Genomic DNA, 27,660 nt, shown 5'->3' with positions numbered 1-27,660 from the left:
GTTTTCTCATTTAAAGGTTTCTTTTTTCTTTTTCTTTCTTTCTTTTCTTTTCTTTTCTTTTCGAGACGGAGTTTCGCTCTTGTTGCCCAGGCTGGAGTGCAATGGGGTGATCTCAGCTCAACGCAACCTCCACCTCCTGGGTTCAAGCGATTCTCCTGCCTCAGCCTTCCTGAGTAGCTGGGATTACAGGCATGAGCCACCATGGCTGACTAATTTTGTATTTTTAGTAGAGACGGGGTTTCTCCATGTTGGTCAGGCTGGTCTTGAACTCCCGACCTCAGATGATCCGCCTGCCTCAGCCTCCCAAAATGCTGGGATTACAGGCATGAGCCACTGTGCCGGGCCCTCATCTGTAAATTTCATGTTACCATTTGACTTGGAAGGCACTCAGTAGTGGTAGCTTTCTTTAGCTTCCAATTTGCATACAAAGAATGCCGTCCACTTTGGGAGGCAGAGATGGGTGGATCGCTTGAGCTCAGGAGTTTGAGACCAGCCTGGGCAACATGGCGAAACCCCGTCTCTACAAAAAAAAAAAAAAAACTAGCTGGGCATTGTTGTGCGCACCTGTAGTCCCAGTTACACTGGTGGCTGCGATGGGAGGATGGCTTGAGCCTGGGAGGCGGATGTTGCAGTGAGCAGAGTCTACCCTTCCCTGACAATGTGGTAGGCTAGAAAGTCAAATGGAAAAAAAAAAAAAAAAAAGCACTCTGTGTTGTTCAGAGAAAGGGCTTTTGAACCTGGGCACCAAGAAGTGAGTGCCTGAGATCAGAACTCATAAACTGCCAGACCATCACAGCTGAAAGGGTGGAGAGATGATGATGATGATTAACAGCAGGAAACGTTTTTGAAAAAGTGCTCTCTACAGGTGTTTTTGTTTGTCTCGGCTTTCCCCTTTAAAATCGTGTACTTTGCAATATCTTATTTAATCCTCACGGCAACCCAGTGGGGGTGGGTATTATCACTGTTTTACAGATGTAAAAACTAAGGTGTATAAAGTGTCCAAGAACACACAGTCAGGAGCCAGGACTCCTAATTCCAGAGTTCGTGCTCTTAACTGCCTTTAGCTGCTTTGGTGACTGAGTCTAATCCAACAATTTTACAGATGAGGCTCAGGGAGGGGAAATTGTCTTACCCAACTTTTACGCAAGGGAAATAGAATTTGGGCCTCCCTTCCGGGCGCCAATCTGGACAAGGAATTATCACAGAAACTCAGATTTAAGAAACATTTATTAAGTAGTTGCATCATTGCAATCCATCCTCAAAGCAGCCTCCGCTAAGTATTATAGTACTTCGTGTTACAACACTGATCATATGGGGAAATAAGCTAAGAGGGATAATTCCCCCCAAGATCAATTTAGCAAAATAGCGGCACTGTCGGGATCACACATTCAGGTTCAGAGGCTTCCAGCAGTTTCATCAACCTAATCCCAGGTTCCTCCTTCCTGCACCTGTGAGTATGAACGAACTCCCCCATCCCCGGACCTGGAGCCCGCTCAGAGCGGTGCATTCTGGGATTCGCCCGCGAAGAATGCCGACTCTTTGGGCCAATAGAATCCGAGCATAGGCGACTGTATCCACCTTCGCTGTCTGCAGGTTGCTCAGGCCTCCCTCAAACTAGCCAATGAGAAGTGCACGGGTCCTGGTCGCCTAGGAAACCGCGTGACAACAAGATGGCGGCGCCGCGGGACGGCTAGCGGCCCTGCGTGGTGAGTCTGGCCCAAGACTTTTCTGCCCCTAGAGTCCTCTCGCAGGCTGGAGCCCGAGCCCCTAGAGCCCCGTGGGCCTGCGAGCTCCGCGGCTCCCACAGGAAGGGTTCGGGACCCTGCTTACCATGATTACTCGTGGAGGGGGAAGGAGGCGACACGGCTTCCAGGGCTGGGTTAGGTCGTGATAGACGTCTCTCCCTAAACGCGTCCTGGGGGCATTAGGGAGTGACGGCTGGCTGCGGGCCGGACCGTGTCCCCGCCAGAGCTCTGGGCCCTGGGGATGACGGCTAGGCCGAGGAGGTGTGAAGGAGAATGTTGTGAGTCAACCACAGCACTGAGTTTGGTCCCAGAGATGTAGAGGCATGGTACACAGCTTTGCTCTCAGCCAGATCTGAAGTGGGTGACAACCCTGCGTTAAGGAGCTTTTGGCCTGAGGGGTAGTCACAGTCCTGCCCTTGGAAGCCCCAAAGTGAAGGAGGTAGACGACTCTGTCCTCAGGGCTCCCTAATCTGAAGGAGGAAGAGACACGCCCCTGCCCTCAGGAGTCCCCCCAAACGGAAGGGGAAATGCGGCCTTTGCCCTCAGGGTCCCCTGTAATCTGGGAGAAGATTAACCTGGAGACAATGTGTTGGATTGGACTGGAGTGACACTGGAAGTAGGGAAGTCAGTTGGGGGCCACGTGACAGCTCCCAGAATGGGCAGTGAGTTCCACTAGGATAGCTGACAGTGGGCATGGAAAGGGGCAGCTATGTGTGAGACAGTTTAACCTGCAGGGTTTGGTGTAAGAGGAAAGATGGCATAAGAGGGAAGGAAGGAGAGAAAAATGCTGTGGTTGGGTGATGGGGTCCCATTAAGAAGGGGGAAGGGGAGGAAGTGAGTTTGACGAAGATGTTGAATTTGGTTTAGGAGTTTTTTGTTTTTCCCCCTGTGACAGCTTTATTGAGATATAATTCACGTACTACATACTTCACTCCTTTAAAGTGTAAATTTCAATTGTTTTTAGTATATTTTAGTATTTATTCCATTTATATGAAATGTGCAGTATGGGCAAGTCTATAGAACAGAAAGTAGATTTGTGGTTGCCTAAGACTGTCTGGGAAAAGGGGTGGGGGCTGGAGAGTAAGTGGTGACTGCTAGAGGGTACAAGGTCTTTTTAGGCTGATGAAAATGTTCTAAAATTGTGGTGATGGTAGTACAGCTCTGTGAATATACTAAAAACTTAAATTTACACTGTAATAAGGTGAAATATGTGAATTATATCTCAAAGCTGTTTTATGAAAAAGGTTGCATACTGTATAATTACATTTATGTAACTTTTTTGAAGTAATATAGAGATGGGCCGGGCGCAGTGGCTCACGCGGGTAATCCTAGCACTTTGGGAGGCTGAGGTAGGAGAATTGCTTGAACCTGGGAGGCAGAGGTTGCAGTGAGCCGAGATCGCGCCATTGCACTCCAGCCTGGGCAACAAGAGCAAAACTCTGTCTCAAAAAAAAAAAAAAAAAAAAAAAAAAAAAAGAAAATAAAAAGAAAATTAGAGATGGAAAATAACGTACTGGTTGCCAGTGGTTAGGGCCGGGGGAGGGGTGCAGGATGGATGTGACTATAAAGAGGGCCATGAGGAAGATCTTGGTGGGGCTAGAATAGTTCTGTATTTTGATTGCAGTGGTAGTTACCCATGTAACTTGACCTATGTGATTTAATCTACCCATGTGATCAAACAGCATAGAACTATACATACAAACTGTAGAAAAAATGTCAATTCCTGATTTTAATATCATACTGTAGTTATATAAAATCTAACTATTGGCCGGGCACAGTGGCTCACGCCTGTAATCCCAACACTTTGGGAGGCCAAGGTATGTGGATTCACGAGGTCAAGCATTTGAGACCAGCCTGGCCAACATAGTGAAACCCTGTCTCTACTAAAAATACAAAATTAGCTGGGTGTGGTGGCATACACCTGTAATCCCAGCTACTTGGGAGACTGAGGCAGGAGAATCACTTGGACCCAGGAGGCAGAGGTTGCAGTGAGCTGAGATCGCGCCACTACACTCCAGCCTGGGTGACAGAGCGAAACTCCATCTCAAAAAACAAAACAAAAAAATGTGTTGAGGGGAGCTGGGTAGAGGATACAAAGGATCTTTCTGTACTATTTTCCTAATTTCCTGTGAATCTGTAATAACTTTCAAATAAAAAGCTAAAATATAAGTGAAAAACAAACTGAAGAGTTAGCTGGCCAAGGGAAGGGTGCAGGTAGGGGTGGGGAGACCATTCTGGGAGTGGGGGGGTTGAGGTCGAGGCAGGGGGGATACAAGTGCATTTGAGATATTGCTAGCAGTTCAGGTGGCTCAAGTGTGGGAGGCGGCAAGATGGGAGATGAGGTCAGGAGACATAAGCAGGGACCAGGTCACCTATATCAAGGAATTATGAAATTTTTTTTGAGATGGAGTCTTGCTCTGTCACCCAGGCTGGAGTGCAGTGGCACGATCTCTGCTCACTGCAACCTTCGCCTCCTGGGTTCAAGCGATTCTCCTGCCTCAGCCTCCTGAGTAGCCGGGATTACAGGTGCCCCCCACCATGCCCAGCTAGTTTTTGTATTTTTAGTAGAGATGAGGTTTCGCCATGTTGGTCAGGCTGGTCTTGAACTCTTGACCTCAGATGATCCACCCTCCTCCGCCTCCCAAAGTGCTGGGATTACAGGCGTGAGCCACCACGCCTGGCCAGAATTTTGAATTTTTTTCCCTAGGTGAGAAATGCTGGAATTATAGGCATGAGCCACCACTCCCGGCCTGCTTTATGTTTTAAGAAGATCTCTCTGGAGCACATGGGAACTAATGAAGGGAGCCATGAGGGGCTCTCAGACTTGGCCATACAACCCATGAGGCTGCCCAGACAGGGCAGGGGGCTGGGGCAGGGTGGGGGTGAAGAAACTCTGGGCCTGATCCTTGAGGAGGGCTCCTTCCAAGGAAGGGGCAGGGCATGATTCTCAAACTCTGCAGTGAAGGCATTGGAGGCTGCCTCCAGGCAGCATGGATTCCCTTGCTGACTGGCTTCAGAAGTAGGGTTGAGGCCAGAACCAGACATTTTCAAAGTGGAGCTTGCTTGGATTTGTCCTAAAAAATTTGATCCAGGCCAGGTGCGGTGGCTCATGCCTGTAATCCCAGCATTTTGGGGGGCCCCCGAGGCCGAGGCGGGTGGATCACCTGAGGTCATTTACTGAATAGAGTAGTAGCCTTCGATTATGTCCCTCAGGTGCACTCCTCTTTCCAGAAGGAAGAGGGAATGAAAGGAAACTAACATGTAGGAGTGCCTCCTGTGGCAGCAACAGCAAAAACAGCAGCAGCCCCAACTCACATTTTTCACTGCTTTGAGCTTGGCGCTGGGCTAGACCTCTGTTACCTCTGAATCTGCTCAGAACACTGCCTGTGCCAGTACTGTTACTACCCCCATTTTATACTAAAAGAAACTGAGGATGGGTTACTCCAGTGAGTGGCAAAACCTGGCATCTTAACCTTGGCGTCACCTGGACTGTGTCTTTTTTTTTTTTTTGAGATGGAGTTTCGCTCTTGTTGCCCGGGTTGGAGTGCAATGGCGCAGTCTCGTCTCATTGCAACCTCCCCACCTCCTGGGTTCAAGCGATTCTCGTGCCTCAGCCTCCCAGGTAGCTGGGACTACAGGTGCATGCCACCACGCCCAATTAATTTTTGTATTTTTAGTAGAGACGGGATTTCACCATGTTGGACAGGCTGGTCTCAAACCACTGATCTCAGGCAATCCACCCATCTCGGCCTCCCAAAGTGCTGGGATTACAGGCGTGAGTCACCGAGCCCGGCCCACATAGACTGTGTCTTGATTGAATCCTGCCTGTGGGTTGCCCTCTCTGGCTCTGAGATGTTGGTTGTGGCACCAGGTTTCTGGTGGAAGGGAAGGAGACACTTGGGCTTTGTGTCACCCAGCTGGCTGATGGACGGACAGCCTCCTGGGTGGTAGCATTTTCAGGCTCTAAGTTTGGGAAAGTTCCAGGCTTCTGACTCATTTCTGCATCCCATCCACCCTCACAGTCCTTTCCCAAGAACCACCAGGCCAAAGGTCTCACAGTTCAGAGCAGAGAGCCGTATACCCAGAGGAGCAGGCAGATAACAGAAACTTCCAGAAACCTCTGTGGGGACAGTGGAAGCGGCAAAAGGTACTGCAGCCTAGACAGTGCTTCCCATTAGGAAGAGTAGCCAGGGATGTGGAAACTTCAGACTACCCCCTGGGATTGGAGCCCTGAGTCCGTCCCCTCTGTCCCCAAGGGCTGACTTCCTGCATTCCTCTAGGGAGTTCCTGACAGCTGGATTCTAGAAGTAGAACTATGAGCTCACCTTTGGCCTCCCTTAGCAAGACCCGGAAAGTGCCCCTGCCCTCGGAGCCTGTGAATCCTGGGTAAGGAGCCAGCCTCAGGGGTCTTTCTGTCCCTGCCTTCCATCCTTCCATGGCCAGAGGACAATGACTCCTAGTGTCTTGGGGAATACAAATAAGGGCCACATAGCCTTCTCTGACCACTGTCTTTCTTTATACCTTCTTCTGGGGTGCCCAGCTTTGGATCTGAGCATAAACTGGGTTGTGCTTTTAATAAGGTATGGGCCCTGGAGGAGTGGCTTGGCATCCCATCTGTTCATTCACTGTTCATTGATTAATTCTGCAAACACAGATGGTGTATGGACGTATCCTGGGCCAGGCCCTGTTTGGGGTTCTCAGTAAAGGGAATCTTTTACATCTGTCTAGCACTTTCATGTTTTCAAAACATTTTTTACCTCTCTTCCTTCTTGCTTTTCGGAATACCACTTTGAGTCTTTTTTTTTTTTTTTTTTTTTTTTTGAGACGGAGTCTCGCTCAGTCGCCCAGGCTGGAGTTCAGTGGCCAGATCTCAGCTCACTGCAAGCTCCGCCTCCCGGGTTTATGCCATTCTCCTGCCTCAGCCTCCCGAGTAGCTGGGACTACAGGCGCCTGCCACCTCGCTCTAGTTTTTTGTGTTTTTTAGTAGAGATGGGGTTTCACCGTGTTAGCCAGGATGGTTTCAATCTGACCTCGTGATCCACCTGTCTCGGCCTCCCAAAGTGCTGGGATTACAGGCTTGAGCCACCGCGCCCGGCCTTTTTTTTTTTTTTTGAGAGCAAGTCTCGCTCTGTTGCCCAGGCTGTGGATTGCAGTGGCATGATCTCGGCTCACTGCATCCTCTGCCTCCCAGGTTCAAGCGATTCTCCTACTTCAGTCTCAGTAGCTGGGACTACAGGCGCGTGCCCCAACGCCTGGCTAATTTTTTGTATTTTTAGTAGAGACGAGTCTCACTGTGTTAGCCAGGATGGTCTCGATATCCTGATCTCGTGATCTGCCCACCTCGGCCTCCCAAAGTGCTGGGATTACCAGCACTCTAGGTGTGAGCCACTGCGCCTGGCCCCACTTTGAGTCATTCTAAGGCCTAGAAGATTCAGAGAGGTTAAGCAACAGGCCTCACAGCCTTTGCAGAGCAGAGCTGGGGCTGAACTCGTGGGCTTTGCAAGCCTTGTAGTCTTCCCACTAAGACTCTGCTCTTCACCCCTTCCCCATCCTTCTCCACTGGGCAAAGTGAGTCATGTTGAAGCCTGTCCCTTGTCTCACCCCAGGCTGGGGCTGGGATTTGGGGCTGGAAGTCCTCAGGAGGTAGAGGCCCCGCTTCCATCTCTTTGAGCTTTGACTGAAGTCCGGTGCCCAGAGCCTTATCCCTGGTATCATTCCAGGGGCCCTAACTTATATTTCTTCCTTCCTCCTGCCTGAGTTTCCAGGAGGCGAGGAATCCGCATCTACGGGGATGGTAAGTGTGCCCCGCCCTCATGCCCTCTTCGCCTCTCATGTGCTCGCACCTCCTACAGTTGGGCCAATGGAGAGAAATCACAAGGCCCTTGTCAGCTGGAGCAGCGGCCTACATTGTGTTATCTGCAGCTCCCACACTGTCCTCTCTGAGGGCTGGGCTTCCCTCCTGGAAGCTCTCAGATTAGGAGGCCCCATACCCTTGGCACAGTTGTTGCCACTCACATTCGAACCCCTTGACCCACTGTGGGACTGGCCAGTGTGTGCCTAGAAACCACGTGGGGGCCAAGAGATTACCCAGCCCAGGGGTCGGGATCCCAGTCTGCCTTCCCCCTCCAGCCTCTTCCAGCATGACAGCCGTTTCTCCCAAGAGGCCTGTGCACACATTGCCACCCTGACTCCTGTAGCTCAGGCCTTTGGATCCCCACCCCCCGACACCCCGCCATAGCATTGGCATTGGCTATGCAGGTCCCTCTGGGAGCAGAACTGGAAGAACTACAAGAACAGCCCCATTCTGGTTGGGTCCTTGCTCCCCAGCCTTGTGAATTCTCTCTCCTCTAACTCTCTGGGGCACACTGCATAGGCTGCGTCACACTGGCCAGGGCCCAGGGCGTGAGTTTCCTCTGGGCCTCGGCCCCAAAGCAGTGACCTGGGCATCCCTGTCTGCAGAAGATGAGGTGGACATGTTGAGTGATGGGCATGGCTCAGAAGAAAAGATCTCAGTCCCTTCCTGCTATGGCGGCGTAGGTGCCCCTGTGAGTCGGCAAGGTGAGAGCAGAGGCCCGAAGGGTCTGGGTCCTGGCTGCAGGAGGGGGCCTCAGAGAAAGAGCAAGGCCTGGGGAGGCATGGCCCTTCCTCTCGCCTGTTTGGTCTGAGGAAGCTGCTCCCACTCCTGGCTGATGGTGGCAGGGCCCTGGCTTTGCGTAAAGCCACACAAGCCCCACCCTTAGCTCAGGAGGCCTGGCCCAGCCCCAGCCCCAGGCCAGGCTGTGGCTGTAGTTGCCAGGTATGATATCAGTGGGCTCAGGATTCAGGGTCAGAGAGCGATGAAGAGCCTGAGGGTAGAGCTCAGCCTCCTGCTTCTGCAGGGCTCTGGCAAGGCGCAAAGTTGCCTGGACAGTCCACTTAGCTTGGCAGAGGGCTGTGGCAATGCTGAGCTCATGGAGGCACCTAAAGTGGGATGAGGCTGATCAGGGTGGCTTCCCAGAGAGGGGATTTAGCAAGTCCGAGAAAAGGGGAGACATGGGCAGGCAGGGATGAGCTGTGCAGAGTGCTGGGCGGGATCTGGGGATGCTGGGGATGAGGTTAGAACTTTCCACTAGCTCACTAGCTGTAGTATCTTGAGCAAGCAACTTTGCATCTTTCTGTCTCTTGGGGCCTCCTCTGTGAAGTGGGCATGGGAACAGCGAGGGCAGCGTGTTGGGAGGATTCGATGAGATGCTCCTCGGTGGAAGGCCCCTGACCAGTGCTTGTTACATGGGGTGCTCAGCGTGGTGGCTGCCCATAAGGAGGCCAGCCGCAGGGAAGGGCCTGATGATCCTCCTTCAGGCCCCCTCCATTTTACCGGCAGAGGGGATTGAGGTGGAAAAAGAGACAGGAAGAGCCTGGCCTAAGGTCCCGCAGCCAATTCATCACAAAGCCAGGATCTCCTATACCCTGACTAGGGTCAACTTTCTTTTTTATTTTATTTTTTTTGAGACAGGGTTTTGCTCTGTCATCCAGGCTGGAGTGCAGTGGTGTGATCACAGCTCACTGCAACCTCAGCCTCCCAGGCGCAATCAGTCCTCCTGCCTCAGCCTCCCAAAGTGCTGGGATTACAGGCATGAGCCACTGTACCCAGCCAGGTCACTTTCAGTAGTAACCATGGCAACCAGGTTCTCTCTTTTAAAAGCTCCAGGTGTCCTCTCCCTGCTTTCCCCTGTCATCCCCTCCTCTCCCACTCCCAGTCAATATCTGTCCTTACCAAGGTAGATGAGGACTTGCTGTCTTATTTTACTTCTCAGCCAGCAGCGTCCTCTACTGTCCACTGCTCCTTCCTTCTCAGTACCTCCACCAAGCTCTTAGGCACCAAGCTGCTGCCTCCCATTGCCGTCTGCTTCTAGGCTCTGCCTCTTAGCTATCATTACCACCTCCTTTTTTCCCTCAGTTTTTTGTTTTGTTTTGTTTTTGAGACCGTCTTGCTCTGTTGCCCAGGCTGGAGTGCAGTGGTGCAAATCAGTACTTATTGCAGCCTCGACCTGCCAGGCTCAAGCAGTCCTCCCACTTCAGCCTCTCAAGTAGCCGGGACTATAGGCACACACCACCATGCCTGACCATGCCTGGCTCATTTTTGTATTTTTAGTAGAGACAGGGTTTTGCTATGTTGCCCAGGCTGGTCTCGAACTCCTGGTCTCAAGTGATCTGCCCGCCTTGGCCTCCCAAAGTGCTGGGATTACGGGGGTGAGCCACCGCACCCGGGCCCTCAGCTTTTCAATGTGATGTTCCGCTGGCCTGGACTCTCCTCTGTGTCCACTGTGCCCCAGTGAGCTCACCTGCACTCCGTGTGTAGACAGTTCCCAAATGTTTCTTTGTCAATTAAGATGCATTTAACTATAAGTCAGAGAAAACCCTTCCTCAACCAACAAGAACATTAAGGAAGTTTTGTTATTCCACATGCAAAGACGTCCTAAAGAGGCAGCTCCAGGGGTGTTAATTCAGTGACTCAGAGACATCATCGGGGGCTCAGGTTTCTCCATCTTTTCACTGAACCTGCCTTGACACGGCAGCCTCATGTGGTTGTAGGATGATGGCTGCGGTTCCTGTTTCATACATAGAAAGGACAGTATCTAGGGGAAGAAAAGGAAAAGGCCTGCTTCTTCCTGTATGTTTCTCTTTTTTTCTGTTTTCATACTTTTTTTTTTTTTTTTTTTTTTTGAGACAGAGTCTCTCACTCTGTTACCCAGGCTGGAGTGCAGTGGTGCGATCTTGGCTCACTGCAACCTCCGCCTCCTTGGTTCAAGTGATTCTCAAGTAACTGGGATGACAGGCATCTGCCACCACGCCCGGCTGATTTTTGTATTTTTAGTAGAGACAGAGTTTCACCATGTTGGCCAGGCTGGTTTCGGACTCCTGACTTCAAGTGATCCACCTGCCTCGGCCTCCCAAAGTGCTGGGATTACAGCCGTGAGCCACTGCACCCGGCCCATTCTCATACTTTTTTAATAAAAACTTTTATTTCCCATACTACACAGATGTAAAACTTTTTATTTTGAAAATATTTTAAGCATACAGGAAAGTTGAAATAATAATATAGCGAATACCATACGTTCTCCATCTGGATTCAACAATTATGTTCCTGAGTGTGGTGGCACATGCCTGCAGTCCCAGCTACTCAGGAGGCTGACTTGGGAGGATCACTTGAGCCCAGGAGGCCGAGGCTGCAGTGAGCTGTGATTGCACCACTGCACTCCAGCCTGGGCAACAGAGCAAGACTGCATCTCTTAAAAAAACACAAAGATTAAAAGTGACATGGACATTTTGAAGAGTCCTGGCTACTGTTTTCTTTTTTTCTTTTCTTTTCTTTCTTTCTTTCTTTCTTTCTTTTTTTTTTTTTTTTTTGAGGCAGTTTTGCTCTTGTTGCCCAGGCTGAAATGCAATGGTGTGATCTCGGCTCACCGCAACCTCCGCCTCCCAGGTTCAAGTGATTCTCCTGCCTCAGCCTCCCGAGTAGCTGGGATTACAAGGCATGTGTTACCATGCCCGGCTAATTTTGTACTTTTTAGTAGAGACGGGGTTTCTCCATGTTGGTCAGGCTGGTCTTGAACTCTTGACCTCAGGTGATCCTCCCGCCTCGGCCTCCCAAAGTGCTGGGATTATAGGCATGAGCCACCGCGTGCCCGGCCCTGGCTACTGTTTTCTACAATGCCCTGCATTCTGACTTTATCTGGCAGTTTGCCTGTGGGGTAGTTGCCTCACTCCTCTATCTGCCATTTTGCCTACCACTGGACACTAGATTTGGAGGTTTGATTAGATTGAGGGTGAAATTTTTGGCAATGCTTCAGGATGATGTGGCCCATATGTTACACCACGTCCTTGTATATGTTGGACAAATTATTCGATCTCTCTGTGTCTCACTTTCCTAAACAGTTCATTTACCTCCTGGGTGTGTTTCAAGGATTGCAGGGGTTGATCTACATGAAGAGTTTAGAACAGTTCCTATGATGCCAGTGGGAGCTGCTGTCCATACCTTCATTTCCATTCCTGGGACCCCTGTCCTCCTCCCTCCACCCTGACAACTCATCCTCAGCTCTAGGTCTTGGCCTCTAAAGACTTTATGTGCTTGGCAGTCCCTGCATCCCATGACTCGGAGCTGATGGCCTCCATGACGAGGAAGTTGTGGGACCTGGAGCAGCAGGTGAAGGCCCAGACTGATGAGATCCTGTCCAAGGTGGGGCCCCAGGTGGGAGAGGGCCAGGGGCCAGTCTGAGAGGTGGAGGGACTGGGCTGGGGAGGCCAGGAGTTGGACTAGGGCGGGTGATTCTAGAACCATCTCCCCGACTGACCTGCCCAGTTTGAGGACCAGGTGTGGCCTGGGCCTGATCTAGGTCCCTGTGACCTGAGCCGAGAGGCTGGGGGTTCTTCCCCTCAGCTGAGCAGGACCCAGTAGACCCTGGACTGGGCGACACAGCGGACTGCTGAGCAGAGCGCGACACCCTCAGATGAGGGGGTCCTCAGGTGTGGGCCGTGCCTCTCCCCACCTCAGAGGAACTGCGAGGGTTATCTGAGGTCCAGGACAAGTGGCCGTGCCAAAGGGTGGCCGGGGCTTGCTGTTCCCCAGCGTCCAACGTAGGCAAAGCTCTGGAGTTTAGGCAGGGCTCTGGGAACCACAGGCCCTGTGCTCACCCTGTGTCTTATGCTACAGGATCGGAAGATAGCAGCCCTGGAGGACCTGGTGCAGACCCTCCAGCCACACCCAGGTAGGAGGTTCTTGGAGGGCTGACCTGCGCCCCCAGTCAGGCACCTCCCCTGGGCCTGGGGCTCCTGGAAGCTTGGACAATGGCTTCTGGCATCAAGAGCATCAAGCTGACTGCTTGGTGGGGTCTGGACAGCTGAGCCCACAGAGGGGCTGCAATACATCCAGGACAGTGCTGGAGTCACTCCGTGCCCTCCTACATGGGACTGAGTCCCATCTGAAGTGTGGAGGACAGGAGGCTCTGAGGGGAGTGGCAGCCTCCTAGAGCCCATCAAGGCACAGCCACAGGGTCAGGGGAGAGGCCAGAGAGGTGGGGAGCCAAGAGGCAGTTCTTGGGGGATCCCCAGAACAGCTTCTCCAGATGACCCTCAGGGCAGAGGTGACCTGGCAGTGTCTTGCTGGAGCAGCTGAAGCCTGTCCCTGTCTTTCCCTGAAGCTGAGGCAGCCCTGCAGCGGCAGGAGGAACTGGAGACGTTGTGCGTGCAGCTGCAGCGGCAGGTCAGGGAGATGGAGGTGAGAGAGGTGCGGCCCCAGGGGATGCGGGCAGCCAGCAGTCCCCAGCTCTGCATGGCACGCTCCTTAGGAATTCAGTCAGAGCCCACCTCTCTGGGCCTCTCCTCATCACATCCCAGCCAGGGACCCTGCCCTGCATTTCCCTACCCAGGACTGGCCCAGAATTTAAAGAGCCAGGGAGGTGTCTGGGGTTGGGGCACAGCCCTGCTTTTGGGCCCTCTGAACGTGCCTCTCCCCTGCTTAGCAGACCTCATGGCTCCCACTGGACGGAATTGCACAGTCCTCGCCGCGGCCTCTGCGTGCCTCTTCGTGTTATCTTGAACCACTCTCCCCTCCAGCCACGAGGCCCTTCCTCCGGGTCTTTGACCACATGGAGCTGCTTCCCAACTCAGGGCGTTGGGCGGTGCTGTTGCTGTTCCCTCTACTGAATTGTTTCCCCACCTCCCCCAGGCCAGTTCTACTGGCCTCAGTCATATCCCCCGGGCCTCCTAGGCAGGTTTTCCATCCCATGCTTTCTCAGTGCCTCATCTCTCTTCCCTTGTGGGATTCTGAACTCCACGAAGGAGGAAGCAGTTTCCTCCTGTTTGTCACTGTGCACCCCGGACCTAGCACTGAATTGAAGCAATTTGCTGCCTCTGGCTGTGACTTCTGCTCACTGGGGACTCAGTGACCCCAGTCACCTTTCTTTCCCCCACTCACATAGCCATTCAAACAGCAAGGGAACTAGAGGGACACCAGGCTCAGGGAAGGGTCCCAAGCACGCATGGGCCCTGCCAGAAGTTCTTCCTGGGATTCAGCCTCTCTCCCTCTCCACGCAGAATTGGATTCCAAAGTCCCAATGTAATTTAAAACCTTGGCAGCAAACCTCCAGGTGCAGCTGAGAGCCCTTCCCTCTCCAGGCTGTTCATACCTGGGGTTGTCCCGGAGCAGTAGCCACAGGCAGTGAGGGCTGTGCCAGAGCCTCGGGGCAGGGGCATGACTGCCCTTGCAGGCATCTCAGCCACACAGTTACCACATCATTCATTTAACAGCCTCGTCTGGAGGATCTGCCTGGGGCAGGCCTGGGGCAGAGCATGACCAAGACAGACATGGTCCCTGCCTGCATGAGGCTGCCAGTCTGTGGGGAGGGGAACAAATGAATACACAGGTACACAAGTACAGAGAGTGCTGTGACTTGATGAAATGGGTGACACCACAGAGGCAAGTTGGGGGACCACCTGTGGGGGTGACATTGGGCATGATGTCTGGTGAATGAGGAGGGGATGGGGTAAGAGGATCCAGGTTTAGAAGGGAAAGGTGCCACTTCCCACCACATAACTTGGCTTGTGGTCAGTGGCTGTGTGGAGGAAGGAGAAGAACGGGAAGAGAGAAGAGGTCGTAGGGCCCTCATCACATTGGAGCCACCCGTGGTGCTGACTGGATCCTGTCCTGAAAAAATGGGAAGCCATTGGAAGGCTTCAGTTTGAGAGGTGGCATGACGAAAAGACCACCCTGCTATGTGGGGGTGGGTGGTACGGGTGAGGAGAGGACAGGGGGAGGCAGGCGCCGCCCCTGGATTGTCCAGGAGAAAGATGACGGTGGCTTGAACTAGGGTGGTGGCAGCAGATGGAGCCCAGCAGATGGGTTCCAGGCTGCATTGGAGGGGACACCACAGGCCTTGCGGGTCATCCTGGAGGAATGGCCACAGAGGATTCTCAGGTGGAGGGGGTGCCATTTCCACAGACAGGAAAACCTGGCGCGGGGAGAGGTCTGAAAGGGGGGGCGGGAGCCATGACCATTAGACATCCAAGTGTAGACGGTTGGAAATGTGAGTCTGGAGCTTGGGTGAAATCTGCATAAATACAAATTTGGGTTCTGTTGTATATGTTTGGGAGAGCGTGTGGATGGAGCTGGGCCCTCACGAGTTGGTGTTGGATAGGAAGGGGAAATGATGAAGGAAACTGGAAAGGAACAGCCCGGGAGATGGGAGGAAAACTAGCAGATGGTGAACGATAAAGACAGAAATGTGCCCGTGCGCTTGGCAGCGGGTAGGTTGGTGGTGGCAGCACCTTGAGCAGTTTCAGAGAGGTGTGGCGATGGAGCCAGGTTAGAGTGGCTTGAGAAAAGAAGTGGGGGTGTGGATGTGTAGACAGTCCAGAAGTTTCCTGTGGCAGAGGGGACATGTGGCCAAGCCCTAGGGAGGCTGGCACATGGTTCACATCCCTCAGCCCTGCCTCCTCCTCACACTTGGGCCAGGCCACATGGTTCCTGCAGCAAGGAGGCCGACCTTACCAAGCCCTCGCGTGGGCCGGGCACTGGCGGGCGTGAGCTTACTTGAGCCCTCCTCACAAGCTTAGGTGGCAGGAACTGTCATCTCCATTTTATTAGAGGAGTCATCTCAGGCTCTAGGGGCTGAAGCAGCTTTCCAAGGTCACAGCCAGGAAGTGACAAGATCCCCCCACTCATCCCTCTGTCGGGTCAGCTCTGAGGGCCCCATCGCCTGCAGACTGAGGCTGGGCTTTGGGACGACGCTCTTTCCCTGGGATGGGGCTGAGCTGACGGTGCCCCTGCGTCTCCCGCTTCTTTCTCACAGCGGTTCCTCAGTGACTATGGCCTGCAGTGGGTGGGCGAGCCCATGGACCAGGAGGACTCAGAGAACAAGACAGTCTCAGAGGATGGCGAGAGGGACTGGATGACAGCCAAGAAGTTCTGGAAGCCAGGTAGAGCAGGGTGTCTGTCCCAGGCCCTCTTCAAAAGGAATTCTCCAAGAGTTTGCTGCTGGCTGGCAGCTCCCCAGAGGCTCATCTCATTCATACCTGGGCCCCTGACTTGAGTCGCCCTGAGAGCCCACACCTTGCCCCTGACACAATGCGGGAGTGGCCTCGGCCTCCATCACTGACCACTTAACCTGCTGGCCCGCTTCTCCCCGGTCCCCACTCTGCTCTCGCTCATCTGTCAGAGACCGAGAGATACAAGAGGTAGCAAGGCCTCATTTGCCTCTGGTTACATAGTCTACAAAATGCCACTCTAGAAGCTGTTGCTGTTTAAAAAAAAGCAATCCTTCTGTTCCGGAAGCTGCTCCCAAATTCTCAGGCTTGGCCTCCCTCTCCAGGTTCACTTATGGCCCTTGGAACCCACCTGGTTCTGTGGGCCCCACTGTGTCTTTTTTTTTTTTTTTTTTGAGATGGAGTCTCGCTCTGTCACCCAGACTGGAGTGCAGTGGCACGATCTTGGCTCACTGCAACCTCTGCCTCCCAGGTTCAAGCAATTCTTCTGCCTCAACCTCCTGAGTAGCTAGGATTACAGGTGTGTGCCAACACATCCAGCTAATTTTTGTATTTTTAGTAGAGACGGGGTTTCACCATGTTGGCCAGGCTGGTCTCTAACTCCTGACGTCTTGATCTGCCGGCCTCCCAAAGTGCTGGGATTATAGGCTAGAGCCACCACGCCCGGCCTACCATGTCTTATTTTTAACTTGACTGCTAATATCTAGAGGGATTCCTCCCACAGTCCCCTCCTGTAGACCCACAGATTTGGGTCCATAGAACTGGCCATTTCTGAAAACCAGGCCCATTCTCTTCAAAGAATGGGAATTGTCACCCAAAAGTTGATTCTCCAGGCTCTAGAGTCAGGCACGCCTGCGCCCTCAACTTGATCCCACCTCGTATCCCTGGTGTGACTTGGGCAGGTGACCTCTATTCACTTCATCAACAAAACAGGAGTGTTTTCCTTCCCTGGGAGTTACCAGGAGCAAATGAGTTAAACGCAGAGTGCCTAGCTCTGGCCTCGCTCGCAGCCATTGTTGTTTCCAAAGTCTGAGGGCAGGGGTGGTCACAGGAGCACAGCTTCCACGGGGCCCATGTGGAAGATGACGGCACCTTCTTGGTTTCCTGTTTCCTGCTAGGTAAAAACCCAGACTCCAAACATGAGAATCCTGCCTCCTGTTTAGGCCTGGGCTCTGGCCGGATCCCCCCAAACCTCAGGGTGCAACGCCCTCACTGCTTGTTCTGAAAAAAACATCACTTCCCATTTTTGTGCCATTTGCAGCTTTCTTTTCTTTTTTTTTTTTTTTTTTGAGATGGATTCTCGCTCTGTTGCCCAGGCTGGAGTGCAGTGGCACAATTTCAGCTCACTGCAACCTCTGCTTCCTGGGTTCAAGCGATCCTCCTGAGTAGCTGGGATTACAGGCACCCACCACCACACCCGGCTAATTTTTGTATTTTTAGTAGAGACAGCGTTTCACCATGTTGGTCAGGCTAGTCTTGAACTCCTGACCTCGTGATCTTCCCGCCTCAGCCTCCCAAAGTGCTGGGATTACAGGCGTGAGCCACCGCGCCCCACCATTTGCAGCTAGCTTTCAAAGCATTTTCTTTTTTTTTTTTCTTTTTCTTTCTCTTTTTTTTTTTTTTTTTTTTTTTTTTGAGGCAGGATCTCACTTTTGCCTAGGCTGAGTATAGTGGCACAATCATGGCTCACTGCAGCCTCAACCTCCTGGGCTCAAGTGATCCTCCCACCTCAGCTGTCTGAGTAGCTGGGACTGCAGGCATGTGCCACCACACCCAGCTGATTTTCTTTATTTTTTGTAGAGACGAGGTCTCGCTACGTTCCCAAGGTTGGTCTTGAACTCCTGGATGCCAGTGATCCTCCTGCCTCAGCCTCCCAAAGTGCTGGGATTACAGTTGTGAGCCACTGTGCCATGCCAGCATCTTCATAGCCTTGACAGGGGCCAGGAGTTACTCCATTTCACAGATGGGTAAAGGGAGGCACTTAAGGAGTCTGTGGACTCATTATTCAGGGAAGAGGGGCAAGACTTAAGGCTGACAGCCCACTGGAAGACAGTTGGTCACTGAGGCAGAAGATGAGATGATGCCCAGCTTGAGGGTGGGGATGGTGAGAAGGGATGGGCAGAGAGATTTAGGTAGAATCCGTGGCCTTGGTGTCTTTACGTGAGGGAGAGGACTGGAGCAGTCAGGGATGACCCGAGGGAGCACAGCTGTGGGAAAGATGCCGAGTCCATTTGGGACACAGCAAAGCTGGGGGCTGTGCGGCCCCTGTGATGCTGCACATCATAGGGGTGTCGTGGGGGAAGTTCTCGAGGGACCCCTGGCATGAGTGAGAGGTAAGGCCCTATCAGGTGGCTGCAGGTGCTCTAAAAATGTCTATCCTGGGTCTAGGCCAGAGGCTGACAAGTGCCGCACCGTGGACCCTGCCTGGCAGGCTGGGCACAGGCTTCAGGTAGGCCTGCCATCTTGTTGCAGGGCAGCCTTCCTCCTGGCCAGGGGGGACCTCCTTGCTCCTTTCCAGATGACCGGTTTCTGGACCCGGCTCTGTGGATTCCTACTCTGCCCTGTTTGGTTGGTTGTGCGCTGAGTGCCTCCAGTCAAAATAACTTGTGAAAAACCCTGCCCTCCATCTTGGAGGCCCTGGCCACACATGTGGCCCCTCCGTGCGTTCTCTTCCTTCTTTTGCTTTTTAAATTTTTTCAGCATGGGAGGGGCCTTGATTCGGCGCTTTCTGCCAGATGAATGACGTTTTTCATCGCTAGCAGCTTCTGTTCCTGGGACATCTCTCTCTCCTGCGTCCCCATTCCTCTCTCCCCAGGTGCCAACCTGCTCCTGCCCAGGAGCCTCAGGCTCACAGCCCGGCCCCCGCTGGCCTGATGCTCGGCTGATTGCTCTGCTCTCCCTCTGTTGGCGAGGCTCCTACAGGCGCTGGGGTGGAGGCCCGTGGAGGGTGAGCCAGGGCCGTCTGTACCGAGCCGGGGGGATGATCAAACTTTCTGGAGCCTGAGACTCTTAGGGAGGAGGGCTGGTGGGGCCATGAAGGGGCTTGGCCTCAGGCTGGATCGCTCACTCTCCCCTCTCTCTGCCAGCGTCACAGAGGATGCTGTGCCAGGTGCTTCAGGGTCCGCGGAGACATGAAAGGGACAGTCCGGTCACACGCCACTGGGGCCAGGTGTTGGGCCTCGGGGCTGAGAGCTCTGGTCAGCTCTGAGGTTCTCACTCCCCCCACTCCAACCCTCTGCATCTCTGAGCTCCTCACTTCTTCCCTGTTCCCCTGAGAATCCTCACCCTCCCATCCCCCTCTGAGATCCCCACTTCCCCTACCCCAGGCAGTCCCTGCCTCCCTCCATGCCTCCACCTCTCCCTGCCAGCACCCCGCACGCCTCCCTCCTTCCTCTCAAGCCCCACACTCCTGAGTCTGGGTTGGAGACCCTCTGACTCCACAGCCTGCATGACTCGCCCCTGGGCCTGCCCTTCAATCCCCATAGCCACCGGCTTGACCCCTCCCCACCTGCCCTTCTGCCTCCAGCCTTTGCTCCTGCTCTGTCCCCACAGAGCGCCTTGCTTGCTTCCCTCTCCTCTGAAGCTCAGGGCAAATCCAGCCTCTGCCAGCAAACTCTGCCTGCCCTGTGCGGGCTGTGCTGCTGCTCTGGGGAGGGTTCTGCTTGAGGGAAGGGGCTAAAGGGTTCAGGTCGGGTCAGACCCCAGATGGGCAGATTGCTGACCCCCTCTGAGTTCATTTCCTCCTCAGTCGTGCTGATGGGCTTCTAGGGCCACAGAATGGATGTGGTAATAAACTCTGACAGCCACTGTCACCTCGCTGTTGTCATGCATGTCGCAGTGCTTGGCACATGGGCAAGGTGTGTGTAGCTGCATGTGATTGACTGTGATGCCCGTGTGCCCAGGCTTGGATGATCAGAGCACATTGGGACAATTATCTGCACAGGATGAGGTGGGGACAGGGTGGTGCGGGACCTGAGTTCAGGTCCTGCCAGGCCACAGGCTGGTTGAGTGCTCTGGCAGTGGCCAGACCCGCAGGGCCTCGTTTCCTGCACTGGCTCCTCTGCAGAGCCGAGTGACTGCAGTAAAGTCCCCAGAGCGGGGCTCGGCTTGCAGGTGTGTGGTAATAGCGGTTCCACTTCCCGTTGCAGCTGTCTTTGCCTGAGGGTCAAGGGCAGGCACATGGAGGGTGGCACCGCATGAGCTGCCGGGTGCCATGGGCACTTGTGCAGTGAGGGACTGCCACCTTGCCACTGAGCATGGCAGGGTCTGGCCCTCTTCTGGGCTCCACAGCCCCCACAGTGATACTTACACATGCCACTGTCACCGTTTGCCGCCCTGTCTTCTTCACTTGAGTCTGAGCCTGAGGATGGCAGGACCCTGGGCGTGGGCATCACCATGATTGGCAGGGTCTAGCAGAGCACGGGTGCTCAGACATTGCTAGACAGCAGGATCCAGCCCTGCTTCTAGTGGCCTAGTCACTCTGGGCCAGGCCCAGGGCTCAATGCTCCTGAGCTCAAGGGGTACCCAGCATGGCTGGAAGGCAAACAAGCAAGCAGAAAGCAGCAGCCTGTGACGAGGGCCAAGGGAGTGGGCGCAAGGGCTCTAGGCATGCAGCCTCGAGGCAGGTGGGGGGGCTCCTAGCAAGGCTTCTTGGAGGAGGTGGGGGTGAGTAGGCACAGTTTGAGCCCAGCGATGAGTAGGCGGTGCTAGGGACAACAACAGCCACCATCTGCCAAACACTTCCTCCAAGCCTCACAGCAGCCCTGTGAAGTGTGGCAACTTTTATTGTCCTCATTGTACAGAAGAGGAAGCTGAGGCCCATAGAGGCCCAGGGTTACAGAGCTCGGAAGTGCCCTGCAGTGCCCACCAGAGCGCAAGGCGGGGGGCATGTTGAGGAGAGGCTGGGGAGGCTGGGTGCTAAGTAAGGGTCTTGGGAGTTGGGCCAAAGAGCTTGGACTTGACCTCCCTTCTCCTCATTTTAATACGCTTGTGGGCTCTCAAAGTTGGACGAGGCCTCAGAAGTGATCTCCCAGCGTTGCCACCCTCCTTGGAAAAGGGACCCCAGTAAGCAGCCTCCCAAGAACCAGTATTGAGAGGCAGCTTATGAGATCACTGAGCACTGAGGCTGAGTCACTTGGGCCCTGCAAGCTGCATGATCTGGGGTGTGACACCTCACAAGGCCCAATTTCCTTATCTGTAAAACAGGAACAGTGATGCCTGCCTCCTGGCATTTGGCACAGGGCCATCATTTAGATAGGTTCACCAGCTGGATCTTGCAGGCAGCACAGGGTTCATATCATCTCCCCATTGCACAGAAAGGACAGCTGTGGCTCAGAGAGGAAGTGCCTTTCCATTTGAGTTCTGCTGCTAGCTCAGGGCAGACCTGGGACTTGCCCTCTGACCTTCCTCCTGCTGTGTGAATCCCCAACTACACCTCTCTCCATCCATGGGTCAGGCCTCAGTTGAACCCTTGTGGGGTGGTGGTGGTGGGGCTCACTGACTTCACAAGGCCCTGCTGTGATAGCTCTTCCTGTCTCATTCTGTCAGTGCTGGTTTGCCCAGAGCTGTAGTTCCTTCTTCCTGGCCCCTGGTCTTATCTCCACTCTGTGATATCCAGCATCTGCCTAGCCCACCTGCTTTTACTTCTTTAAGCCAGGGCTGTTTTCTTGGCAAGCTTCTCTCTTCCCTTTTGTCGTTTCTCGGCATCCTCCCTGGTCTGGCCCCATCCCATGTCAACCACCCATGTTCATCAGCCTGAAAAACCCCTGGCCCTGGGAGGTGACAGGAACACTGAATTAGGAGTTGGTGTATTTGGTGCTCTTCCTGGCTCTGTCTGGTCTGATCAGGCCATGTCATCTGACCTTTCTGGGCCTCACTTTCCCCATCTATAAAGAAGACAGAGCCCTGGCAACACAGCGAGACCCCGTCTCTTAAATTTTTTTTTTTTTTTAATTAGCAGAGTGTGATGATGCTGCCTGTGGTCCCAGCTACTTGGGAGGCCGAGGTGGGAGGATCAGTTGAACCTGGAAGGTCGCGGTTGCAGTGAGTCATCACTGTGCCGCTGCACTCCAGCTTGGGTGACAGAGGGAGACCCTGTCTCGGAAAAAAAAAAAAAAAAGAGGGTTGAGGCAGGCATTGTATGAGATTATCTATTCTGCTACTGTTTTTAGGTTCGCCTATTTGTATTTGAAGTAGTTGTTAAAAGAAAATCATGTCTTGGTATCATTCTGTTAGGTGAGCTTTTCCAGGGCATCTCAGGGACTGTGGGGGAACCCCAGGAGGAGGTGGGGGCAGGTATAGCCCCTTCAGCGGTAGGAAGTGTAGGGGAGAGGAGAAGGCCAGCTGGGGCCTACCATTTCACCTGCTGCAAAAGCAACAGGAAGCACATCTGCACCTCCCTGGTACAGCCACTGCACCACTGAGAGGAAAGGAATTGGGTCCCCAGAGCCCTGACCCACATCCTGCCGCAGCCTGCCTGTCCTGTGAAAAACAGCCTCTCCGAGGCCCCGAAAGTTACTGGTGTGTTGTAGGGCACACCCGAACAGATGACTTACTTGGGGACCAGGTCCCATCAAAGATGACAGAACAGGCCCCTCGTCTGTCCCCAGCCAGCATCTACCTGTCCTCCACTTTTCTGCTCTGTTATCCGTCATGGCTGGCCCCACCACTCCATATTCTCCCCCGAAGCCAGTGCACAGCTGTATGTGCCACACATTTTTCAGAAGAGGAGGACAGAGCTTTGTCAGCTTCTCAAAGGGGTCTGTGACCCAGAAATAGTTGCACAACCTACGGTCTGTTCCATATCTGTTCTGGCCAGCAGCTGTCCCTACATCCTCGCTAAGAGCCATCTGTCCCTCTTCTGACCTCCCTCTCCTGAGATGGGTGGGGGAAACAGACTTGAGAGGCAGCCCCGGCTCCCTTCCCAGTTCCTCCTCTCACCAATTGGCTTGGGACAAGCCATTTTTCATCTCAGTGGGCCTGTTTCCTCATGTGTAAAATGGAGCTAAATAACCCCTGCATCAGCCTGGTGTGGTGGCTCATGCCTGTAATCCCAGCACTGTGGGAGGCCAAGGCGGGCTGATCACCTGAGGTCAGGAGTTCCAGACCAGCCTGACCAATATGATGAAACCCCATCTCTACTAAAAATACAAAAATTAGCCGGGTGTGGTGGCATGCACATGTAATCCCAGCTACTTGGGAGGCTGAGACAGGAGAATCACTTGAACCCAGGAGGGGAGGTTGCAGTGATCCAAGATTGTGCCATTGCACTCCAGCCTGGGCAACAAGAGTGAAACTCTGTCTCAAATAAATAAAAATACTCCTGCCTCAAGCCTCAGGGTTGGCATAAGGACCACGTGTGCAAGGTGGAGTTGGGCACAGTAGCAAACATGGACAGGGTACGTGTTCCAAGCTGGCTCTTAGGAAGATAGCTGCTGTTACTATCTAGTGTTGTCCTTCCTTTTCCCCAGGGAGTCAGTTGAGGCGACACTAAGACCACTGCCCAGCCTGGGAGGGAGCCACAGAGACTAGGGCTGCTAGGGACACGGCAGCCAGGAGGCGGCTCATAGGTGTGTGTCCTCTTTGCCAGGGGACTCATTGGCGCCCCCTGAGGTGGACTTTGACAGGCTGCTGGCCAGCCTGCAGGATCTTAGTGAGCTGGTGGTAGAGGGTGACACCCAGGTGACACCAGTGCCCGGCGGGGCACGGCTGCGTACCCTTGAGCCCATCCCACTGAAGCTCTACCGGAATGGCATCATGATGTTCGACGGGCCCTTCCAACCCTTCTACGATCCCTCCACACAGGTAGGAGCAGTGTTGGGGGGTTGGTGTTTTAATGCCCCTGCTGCCCACTGTTAGTTGGGGATGATGGAGTCAGTTCACCCCAGGTCCAGCCTGCCCTCCATGGGGCACCCAGGCCCACACACGACTTGCAGATGCCCCTCCCCCAAGGCCTGGGACTCAGCTTCCAGAGTGCAGCACTGGGTGACCCTGGATCTAGGGCCTGCCATCCAGACTAGTGGCAGGGCAGGGTGGGTCCAAGGCCCAGGCCACCCGCTCACTTTTCCTCTCCCCTTGCAGCGCTGCCTCCGAGACATATTGGATGGCTTCTTTCCCTCAGAGCTCCAGCGACTGTACCCCAATGGGGTCCCCTTTAAGGTGATGAGCTGCTCCTCAAACCACACCTTTGGGGATTTTGGAGGCCGTGAGGATACACAGCCTCCCCAGGCACCTCCCATTCTGAGGGAAAGCATCTGCGCCCCCTGGGGGACCCCAGTTTGATGCCCTCCAGGAGGATAAGCCTGAAGCCGGGCTGGGAAGGGAGCAGGGAGGACCGAAACAGAGCAGCAGGCAGCGCCCTCTGCTGGCACCCTGGAGACAGCCTCGGCTGCAGGGCCACTGCCTCCCAGTCCTCCCCAACTTTCAGGACACCTTGACAACCTGGGGTCCCTGCAGAAGTGACCCGGCTATCCCCCAAGTCTCCTGAAGCTATCTGGGTAGGGTGGGAGGCAGTGCTGTGAGCCACATGCAAAACAGAGGGGACAGATGTTGGGACTCAAGGACATAAGGTAGAGCTGGCCCATGGGTAGGTGCCACCACCGGAGCCCGTGAGGCTGCGTGTTCCAGAGGGTGGTGGGTTAGTGCCGCACTGAGGGCGTGTCAGGGAGGCAGCATGTGTCACCAGGGCTCAGGAAACAGCATGAGTCATGACTGGGGGTGTTTAAGGCATTTGTGCCACAATGGGGGCCTCGGAGCCTTGATGAGGCAAGTGAGGTTCCATGTACGATGATGCAGTTTGTGCTGCAGACTGGAAAAAAGCAGGGGCTTCGTCCTCTCCTGACCCCCTCACACTCTGCCTTCATGGTAGGCTCCTGAGAGGGGGTCTCCAAGGAGGGTGTCAGTACTGCAGCTTCAGCTGGCCTGGATGGGGTGCTTGCAGGAGCAGCAGGGCCGAGGAAGATGACAGCAGTATGAACTGTGGCTCTCCTGAGGCCTGGGTTTCCTCATATGTAAAATGAGGGTTGCATTAGACCATACCCTTGGCCTGTGTTTAGGCAGATAGGGCTGAAAGTGGGGCCAAGGGCTGAAGAGCTGGGCCCACTGCTGTCACCCTTCTTTCTTGCCAGGTGAGTGACTTGCGCAATCAGGTCTACCTGGAGGACGGGCTGGACCCCTTTCCAGGCGAGGGCCGTGTGGTGGGCCGGCAGCGGATGCACAAGGCCTGGGACAGGGCGGAGGAGCACCCAGGTGAGTTTGGCCTCCAGGTTGAGGCAGGGGGCCGGGGGACTGCAGAACAAACTCCAGGGGGGCTCCATCACCACTCATAGTCCTTCCTGGGCCCCGGTTCCCAATGCTGTCCCTGCAGGCTCCAGGATGACTGCTGAGAAATTTCTGAACAGGCTCCCCAAGTTTGTGATCCGGCAAGGCGAGGTGATTGACATCCGGGGCCCCATCAGGGACACCTTGCAGGTGAGGCCAACCCTAACTCCCCCACCCCTCTTGGGGGAACTTTAGCACCAGCCCTGGTCCAGCCTGCCAGAACAGTGTCTTATCTGGAGGCTCAAGTTTGAGGCACCTGATGAGTCCCTCAGAGCTGTTGCTCCACTGTCTCCTGGAAACTGTGAGGCTGGTGAGGGCACTGGCTGGGCCCTAGAAAGCAGGTGGGTTGGCTGTAAGAGGGCTAAAGTCAGTCCAGGCCAGGGGTGAGCCCAAGGCCCAGGCCACCCCATCAAGGTCTAGGCCAAAATATCCAGCTCAGTACTGGGTACTCCCTTCGTGGTTGCCTCAGATTCTCCTTAGCCCTCATCATTCTGTCTCCTCGCCCCCTATCCTGCTTCTCTTCCTAGGTGTCCACATGTGAAAGGCACCAAACCTTAGTTTCTCAGGCCTCCTCTGCCTCCCTCACCCACACATTGCTAAGTCCTGTCTGGTCTGTCCACCCCCAGAACTTCTCCCAGATGCATCCCTTCTCCTGATTCCCACCACCCACCACCCTAGTCTAGGGTCCAGAGTCTCTCTCCCAGACAGCTGCCTCCCACTGCCACTCCTGCCCCTGCTGACCATCCTCCAGGCTGCCTTCCCTGTTGATATCTTCCAGTGGTTCTTGAGATAAAGCCATGTTCCTTATGCTGGCACTCAAGGCCCGTCCTATATTGCCAGGCCCCTCCTCACACCAACCTATTCCTTCCAGTCCAATTGAGCCCCAGCTTCAGCCACACATAATGCTGGCAGTTGCCCAAATGTGTCACCACCTCTAGGAAGCTTTCCCTGACCCCAGGATCTCTGTTGATGCTGTCTGGAATATCCCTGCACCCAGTCCATTTCTAAGGACTCCCACTCATCCTTCAGTCACAGCTCAGTTGTCATTTTCCGAGGGAAGCCTTCCCTGACCCCAGGCTGGGGTGGGCTTCCAGCCTGATCATCATCTGTGTGGGTTTCTGTCTCCATTAGACCGAAACCGGGGGTTACCTGGGGGGGAACCATGGGGCTGCCTCCCAGAACCTCCTTCCCCTTCCATTGCCTCTCCTCTGGCCTTGGTTTATACAGAACACCCCCTCCTGCTTTGCTCACTGGTCTCATCTGTCCCTGGTCAAGGATGTGTCCCTTTAAGGATTGTGGGAATGACTCAAATGGGGCCTAGGGCTCTGTCCACCCTCCATTGATACCTTCCAGAACTGCTGCCCATTGCCTGCCCGGATCCAGGAGATTGTGGTGGAGACGCCCACCTTGGCCGCTGAGCGAGAGAGGTGAGGGCAGGACGAGGAGGTGAGGGCCTGGGGGCATTGGGTCACCGAGCGCTGATGGCCTCTGGGCTGTGCAGGAGCCAGGAGTCGCCCAACACGCCAGCACCCCCGCTCTCCATGCTGCGCATCAAGTCTGAGAATGGGGAACAGTCCTTCCTACTGATGATGCAGCCTGATAACACCATTGGGGATGTGCGAGCCCTGCTAGCGCAGGCCAGGTGGGCACAGGGCAGGGCTGGGACCACAGAGGGGCTCTGGCCTCACTGCCCAGCCTGATCTGCTCTGCCTGGTCCCCAGGGCCATGGATGCCTCTGCCTTTGAGATCTTCAGCACATTCCCACCCACCCTCTACCAGGACGATGCACTCACGCTGCAGGCTGCAGGCCTCGTGCCCAAAGCAGCATTGCTGCTGCGGGCACGCCGAGCCCCAAATTCCAGCCCGAACTTCAGTCCTAGTCCCGGTCCCGGCCCCAGTCCCAGCCCCCAATAAAGCGCCCGCCCCCTCAACCCGCTGCTCCGCCAGGCTCTCAGGGGTGGGCCATCTTGCCAGGCACGTAGGAAAGGCCTGGGACCAGCTGGGCCAGGGAGGGGGCGGTGCCGACCCGCCCCTTGGTAACTTGAGCCCCAGCTGGCGGGCCTGGCTGCTGGGTCTTTGTCTTCTAGGTTCCTCTTTCTCCCAAGAAGGGCTAAGTGGATCCTGTGAAGGGAGGGATGCAGTGGGGGGAAGGAGCTGGCCCCAGCTGGGTTTACATTCTCAGCTGGGACAGCAGAGCCTCACTGTGTAGTGTGCAGCCAGCAGATATCTGGGCACAGGCACAGACCCACCAACTTGTGGGGACACCTCAACACTGCACAAAGCCATTTTGCCACTGGACCCATGCCCCCAAACTAGCAGAACTGTAGCTGGGTACCCACCTCCCATGACACACTCATACTTAGCCATTGTGCTCCAACACAGGTGCATGGGATGGCCACACTCACTGACAGGCATGCAAATGTGCAGTACACACCAAGGCACAAGCGTGATATGGACACCACATGCATGTGAACTGGAGGGTGACCCACCCAGACATCTCCAGAAACCACTGGTCCATACAGGTATGTGTGTACCAGACATATCCAAACACATGCACTAACACAGAGGTGACAGTCCC

At 54.4% G+C, this 27,660-nt stretch overlaps 1 protein-coding gene across 15 annotated transcripts; it reads left to right on the top strand.

Annotated features, from left to right (window-relative positions):
- Positions 1 to 703: 703 nt before the first annotated feature.
- UBXN11 (UBX domain protein 11) lies at positions 704 to 27,013 on the top strand. 15 transcript variants are annotated; one of them, XM_009202389.3, is made up of 17 exons: positions 710 to 1,450; positions 1,594 to 1,706; positions 5,768 to 5,892; positions 6,026 to 6,131; positions 7,511 to 7,539; positions 8,205 to 8,303; positions 11,861 to 11,973; positions 12,436 to 12,490; positions 12,923 to 13,008; positions 15,572 to 15,698; positions 23,353 to 23,567; positions 23,844 to 23,921; positions 24,890 to 25,010; positions 25,129 to 25,232; positions 26,436 to 26,509; positions 26,584 to 26,724; positions 26,804 to 27,010. In XM_009202389.3, exons 4-17 carry the CDS (start codon positions 6,061 to 6,063, stop codon positions 26,994 to 26,996), a joined length of 1,506 nt encoding a protein of 501 aa, XP_009200653.1. In that variant the 5' UTR covers positions 710 to 1,450; positions 1,594 to 1,706; positions 5,768 to 5,892; positions 6,026 to 6,060; the 3' UTR covers positions 26,997 to 27,010. The 15 variants fall into 15 exon arrangements, with proteins under 15 accessions (XP_009200673.1, XP_009200677.1, XP_009200681.1 ...); XM_009202409.4 differs by lacking the exon at positions 8,205 to 8,303 and having other exon boundaries at positions 704 to 1,450; XM_009202417.4 differs by lacking the exon at positions 8,205 to 8,303 and having other exon boundaries at positions 709 to 1,450; positions 11,861 to 11,961.
- Positions 27,014 to 27,660: the final 647 nt, after the last annotated feature.

The sequence above is a fragment of the Papio anubis genome, chromosome 1 (genome assembly GCF_008728515.1).
Source record: "Papio anubis isolate 15944 chromosome 1, Panubis1.0, whole genome shotgun sequence".
Taxonomy (NCBI): Eukaryota; Metazoa; Chordata; class Mammalia; order Primates; family Cercopithecidae; genus Papio; species Papio anubis.
Note: the sequence above shows the minus strand (reverse complement) of the source record. Positions and strands in the feature narration are given on the sequence as shown.